General features: G+C 44.9%; 1 protein-coding gene across 2 annotated transcripts in view; it reads left to right on the forward strand.

Annotated features, from left to right (window-relative positions):
* DAG1 (dystroglycan 1) overlaps positions 1 to 5,171 on the forward strand; it is a 59,084-nt gene extending 53,913 nt beyond the window's left edge. For both annotated transcript variants that reach the window (XM_079964323.1, XM_079964324.1), the window contains exon 3: positions 141 to 5,171. In XM_079964323.1, the coding sequence (XP_079820449.1) occupies positions 141 to 2,528 (2,388 nt within the window). In that variant the 3' untranslated portion in view covers positions 2,529 to 5,171. The remainder of the gene's footprint in view (positions 1 to 140) is intronic.
* The last annotated feature ends 1,029 nt before the right edge of the window (positions 5,172 to 6,200 follow it).

Raw genomic sequence — 6,200 nt, forward strand, 5'->3', positions numbered from 1 at the left:
GATTTACATTCAATGTGTACTTGCTGGAGGGGTTCTTAAACGCCTGTTGCACAAACTTTAAAGACCAGAGTTCACTGTTATACTTATTTCTAAAGAATGTTGTAACTACCTGTGACAGTTTCTTTCTTTCTCTTTCATAGATTACCGAAGCTGGGAAAGAAACTTTGCCTTCTTGGTTGCATTGGGAACCAGAGAGTAGCACCTTGGAAGGTCTCCCGCTTGATACAGATAAAGGCATTCATTATATCTCAGTGAATTCAATGCATCTGGTATCTAATGGAAGCTACGTGCCCCAAACCACCAATGTCTTTTCCATTGAGGTTCACCCTGAAGATCATAATGAACCTCAGTCGGTACGGGTGGCTTCACAAGATGTGAATGAAGTAGCACCGTTTGTGTGTAGCGCAGAGGAACCAGTCACTATTTTGACTGTAATTTTGGATGCTGACTTAACAAAAATGACACCAAAGCAGAGGATTGAACTTTTAAACCGAATGAAAACCTTCTCAGAAGTGGAACTTTATAACATGAAATTGGTTCCCGTTGTAAATAATAGACTCTTTGACATGTCAGCCTTCATGGCTGGCCCAGGGAACGCAAAGAAAGTGGTGGAAAATGGAGCCTTACTATCTTGGAAACTAGGCTGTTCTTTGAGCCAGAATAGTGTCCCAAACATAAGCAATGTTGAATCTCCAGCTAAGGAAGGTACAATGTCTGCTCATCTTGGCTACCCCGTGGTTGGCTGGCACATTGCGAACAAGAAGCCTAATCTTCCAAAGAGAATAAGGCGGCAGATTAATGCTACACCAACCCCTGTGACTGCTGTTGGACCTCCGACAACAGCCCTCCAAGAACCACCAATTAGAATTGTTCCTACACCCACTTCCCCAGCCATTGCACCTCCCACTGAAACAACAGCTCCTCCAGTAAGAGAGCCTGTTCCATTGCCTAGGAAACCCACCGTTACTATTAGAACAAGAGGTGCTATTGTTCAGACACCAACCCTTGGACCGATTCAGCCAACCAGAATGATAGAAGCAGTTTCTACTACCCCTGTCCAGATCCGGCCAACAGTGACGGGGCAAGTTGAACCTACTGCAGCAGTTACACCGCCCACAACAAAGAAACCAAAAAGAACTACGCCAAAACCGTCCACACCATCAACCACCGATACGAGCACGACACGAAGAACTCCCAGACCCACCAAAATTCCTCGACCTCCAAAGACTCCCGGGACTACTAAATCACCCTTCATTCCACCAGAAAGAGTTTCGCCACCAACTCGCATACGCACCACTACAGTTGGAACTCCTCGTGTGCCCAATGATCCGCCAGAACTGAAAAACCATATTGACAGGGTGGATGCCTGGGTGGGCACGTACTTTGAACTCAAGATACCTTCAGACACTTTCTATGACAAGGAAGATACCACCACTGATAAACTGCAGTTGACCATGAAACTAGAAGATGAGAAGCCGCTGGAAGAAAACTCGTGGGTGCAGTTCAATAGCACTAGTCAGCTAATGTATGGACTACCCAATCGCACACACTCAGGCAGGCATGAATTTTTCATGCATGCCACAGACAAAGGGGGCCTTTCAACAGTGGATGCATTTGAAATATTTGTCCATGGTCTTGGAGCCGAGGAGGTGCCTCCCGTTAAATTTAAAGCCGCATTAGAGGGAGACTATACTACAGTTGTCAATGACATTCATAAGAAAATTTTGTTGGTGAAGAAGTTGGCTTTTGCCCTCGGAGACAGAAACAGTAGCACTATTACCATAGAAAACATTGTCAACGGCTCCATTGTAGTTGAGTGGACAAACAATACTCTGCCTTTGGATCCATGCCCCAAAGAGATGATTCGCACCATGAGCAGAAAAATTGCTGATAATTCTGGCAAGCCAAGCCACGCTTTCAAGAATGCCTTAGCGCCAGAGTTCCCGGCTAAGAACATTTCCGTTATTGGTGCTGGTAGCTGCGGACGCATCCAGTTTATTCCTTTCTATAGAGAAGGACTTCCTACAATGGCACCGCCTACAGTTGTGCTTCCGCGGGATCCAGAAAAGACGAGCGAAGACGATGTGTACCTCCACACGGTCATCCCCGCTGTGGTGGTGGCAGCAATCCTGCTGATTGCTGGGATCATCGCTATGATTTGCTATCGCAAGAAGAGGAAAGGCAAGCTCACCATAGAAGATCAAGCCACTTTTATCAAGAAGGGAGTGCCCATCATCTTTGCCGATGAGCTGGATGACTCCAAGCCTCCCCCTTCCTCCAGCATGCCGCTGATTCTACAGGAGGAGAAAGCCCCTCTCCCGCCCCCAGAGTACCCAAATCAGAATATGCCAGAAACCACCCCGCTCAACCAAGACACCATAGGAGAGTACACGCCACTGCGAGACGAAGACCCCAACGCACCGCCCTACCAGCCACCCCCTCCCTTTACAGCACCCATGGAGGGCAAAGGCTCCCGTCCGAAGAACATGACCCCATACAGGTCTCCACCTCCCTACGTCCCCCCTTAATGAACAAGAGGCGCTTGCGGAGATGGGGCCTATAGTTCCACACCAGTGTTGTCTGTAGGGGTCGGTGGCCTGCGAATCCGTTACCAATTAGGAAACCAACATACATAAGCTCAAACGTAGCCCGGTCCCGGCAGGCCCTCTCTCCGAATGCGTTTGCTACACCACAGTGCTTGTGGAATTTTCGGGACACTGATTTTATTTTTGCCTAACAGCTTTTGTTTTGTTTATTCATAGAGGGGGGGGGGAATCTACTTGGCTCAAAAAGTATTTCTGACAGCAGGCGTCTCGAAGCATCTTGTGCAAAGGGAGAATGGCTGGACATGCAGGCAGCGCTAGGGGTGGCACGCTGGGTCTCTGCTGTTTGCCTTTAAAACTAACTGTACTGTTTTTTCTATTTCACGTGTGTCTAGCTACAGGGCATAACATAAAACGTAGCCTAAAAAATTAAAACCGGAGGACTTTCTGAGGTCAATGTTAAGTTTTTACATTTAATTGCTGTTACCTAAACTTGTATGTATAGAATGGGGAGGGGGAGGGGAAATGCTTTACTACAAATAAGCTCCAGGGGTGTTTCCAATGCCAGTCAGGCTGAGGGACCGTCTTTTTTAATCAAAGGAATCCTATTTTTTCACACATTATACAGTTCAGTCATCAGCTGGGGTCCTTTTTGCAAACTGTAGAGCGAGCTCTTGTTGCTCCAGCCTGCCATTGCTGGACTGATGCCACGCCGATAGCCGTAGGTTTCTGAAAAAGGGATGGCGTTTGGAGAGCTCTTTGCAATTACCAAAAAGAAGAGAGAGAGAGGGTTGAATCTAGCTATGTAGCAGCATTTGCTGCCTTTTGGAAACCGGGGCCCCAACAGTGGTAACTGCAGGCTGCAAGGGTCATGGTGCTGCACTGAGGTTTTTCCATCTGGAAGGCATCCTTTGGCTTTCGAAACACTCTTGAGATATTTTGGTGAAGATGCAATATTTTTATGTAGTGTAATGCAGTTTCCTCACATCAAGACTCCTCCTGGACCACAGTATTGGAACAGTCCCTCTTCCCCCCCCGATCACTCACTGCTGTCCTCTGCACACACACAGACGCAATAGTAGCTGTCTGGCGGTTGGCAAAATAAAACAAAAAACATGTGCACGCCAGAAATAGTTCATAGCGAAAATCAGTGAACTCTCAGCTCTAATTTTTTACTAAATTTTTGATACAGCCTCAAATTGTTTTATTAAAAAAAAAAGTGATTAAAAATGGTAATGCTGCCAGCAGTTTGTATGAGCTTAGCTTCTTAGTATCAATTCAACGGGACTGACTGCTTTGCTCATTTTGGATTTTTTTCCCTTTCTTTTTGGTCTCTCATAGTCATTGTTTTTAAATATTAGAGCCATGTCTAGGTTTCTTGCCTTTTTAAAAAACGAACTTCCACATGTCTCTCCTGGGAAGTTGGAGTGACTGTCAAGGTCACCCCCCATGCCTTTCTCTCCCCCCCCCTTTCAACAAAATGATTTTAAGCATGAGTTATTAATTTTTTCTTGTCCATTTGAGACTATTTTTGGTACATTAGAGGGAGGAAAAGCCCTTTGCAATAATTAGTCCATCCCCTGGCTGGGGGCTGGGCAGCCTCTGGCTGACTTTGCACACAAAGCAGACACTTTTAAGCCATATTGACTGTTTTGCAAAGTATGATGGTGTGCTGACATGGCCAGTTGACACACTAGTGGATGAATGGCTAAAATGACCTTCACCTCTGAACTTGCTAGGGTGGCATTTCCCATCAAGCCTTTTTTTGACTACTTGAATAGGATTTTGTCTATTAAAACAAATGTTAATTTGACTGTGGCCCCATATAGTTCTGCACTCTGCTTCTGCCCCCTGAGGTGGGCTGGAGGGGTTTGTGTTGAAGTGAGGGCGACTGTAAGGAATGCTTCAGGTTTAGCCTTTGTCTAGTTTGACAGGTATAGATTTGCCCTACAAAGTTTTTTCCCCCTTAAAAAACACCACACCTCTCCTCTATCCCTTCAGTGCTTGAAAGTTGGTGTGTGTCTCAGATGAGGAGAAGCAATGGATTCTGCTCCTCACACAGGAGAGCTGGTTGAAGGGAAAGGGATTAAGTGGAACCACTTAGGGCAGACTGCTTTTGAACAGACACTAGAAATACGTTTGTAAGAATGCCTCCCCCCACAAGCTAGCGACCATGGCAGCACAGTGCCAAAATCTATACTGGCAGGCCTGCAATTCAGATGTCTCCAAGTTATCAACACACACAGCCTCCTAAGCCCAAATGCTGCAAGTTAGAAGGGCCTTCCAAACAGTGCCGTTGTCCCTAGCAACTGATGCCACTTTATAATGGTCATGCGCAAGCGCAAACGGTTTCAGGCCTGGGCCTACCTGTCACCATAGAAACTGGAGGCGAAGGGGCAGTGAACAGAATAATAACAATGGCATTCTCATCAGCCGCCTTCCCCCTAAGCACCAGTGCTGTTTATTTATGCCACTAGACACTGTAATGGTGGGAGAAAATCTTGTATTAAAAGTGTTCACCAACCACTGATGTGTTTTTATGTCCTTATATAATTATTTTAAAAATGTGTTTTCTGCATTCTGTAAAGAAACATATCAACTAAATAAACCAGTGTACTTTACTACAAACGCAGAGGCTAGTGAGCTCTTCCATTAGACCCCTCTGGGTTCCCAGCACATAATATTCCCATAACATAGGAAGCTCAGACTGGAAAAGAAGCTGTAGAAAGTGCAGTAGAAGAATCCCATTGAGCTCGAAGGTGCTCTGTTGAGTGCGGTAAGTGAGCTCCATTCTGCTTTGCACAATTCAAGACTGTATACTCATTACTGGCTTAAAGATTTTACAGTTTAGGAGATGTGAGAAACAAAGCACAATGGTATCTGCTTAAATCCTCCCCAGTGATGAAAGAAAGATTTATTTCTCCATTTTTTAAAAAAAGAAAAAGGTCAGAGTGAAGTTGACAAGTGGTACAAAGGTTGCGTTACTGGAAAGAATTATTTTAAGTGTCAAACCAATAAAAGATTCGTGGAGTCGCAGCCTTCAAATACCAAGGCACCGTTCTCCATATATGTTACAAATATATGTTATGTTGTTTTGTCAAGTGCGTCTCAATTCTTATGCATCCTCATAACAACCCTATTTTGTAGATCACTAGGTCCCATTTTACAGAAGAGAAATAGAGGTATGGTGATGTACATGATAAGTACAATGGGGCTTACTCCTAGTTAGGTGGGTATAAGATTGCAGCCCTTAATCAAGACTACCCAGTGTGTTCTTGGCTGAACATGAATTTAAATCTCTTAGTCCAGTAAGAGTCCCAAGTCATCCAAGGACAACTGTACTGTGTAAAAGCAATACTGGGTGGTGTTTTCGTTTTTTCTAGTTTATGGCCTCATACCTTTGCTGGCTTTCCGCCCTCTTAGCAGTGGAAGAATGGGTTTCTCCCTGCCGATGACTAGAGCAACAGCCTTAGTAGAGATTTGCAAGATGCTGGCTTAGGAGAAGGTATAGGGTAGGAGAGAATTGGACTTCATAGCCACCTTTTTAATTTATATTGCTGCATAGTGAACATTTAACTGTCACTCCTTTGATTCAAGGTTTACAGTTTTCCTGTTCCCTTTCTATAATTCAGACTGGGAACACGTTTGAAACATCTA

Source organism: Podarcis cretensis, assembly GCF_951804945.1.
Source record: "Podarcis cretensis genome assembly, chromosome: 2".
NCBI lineage: Eukaryota > Metazoa > Chordata > Lepidosauria > Squamata > Lacertidae > Podarcis > Podarcis cretensis.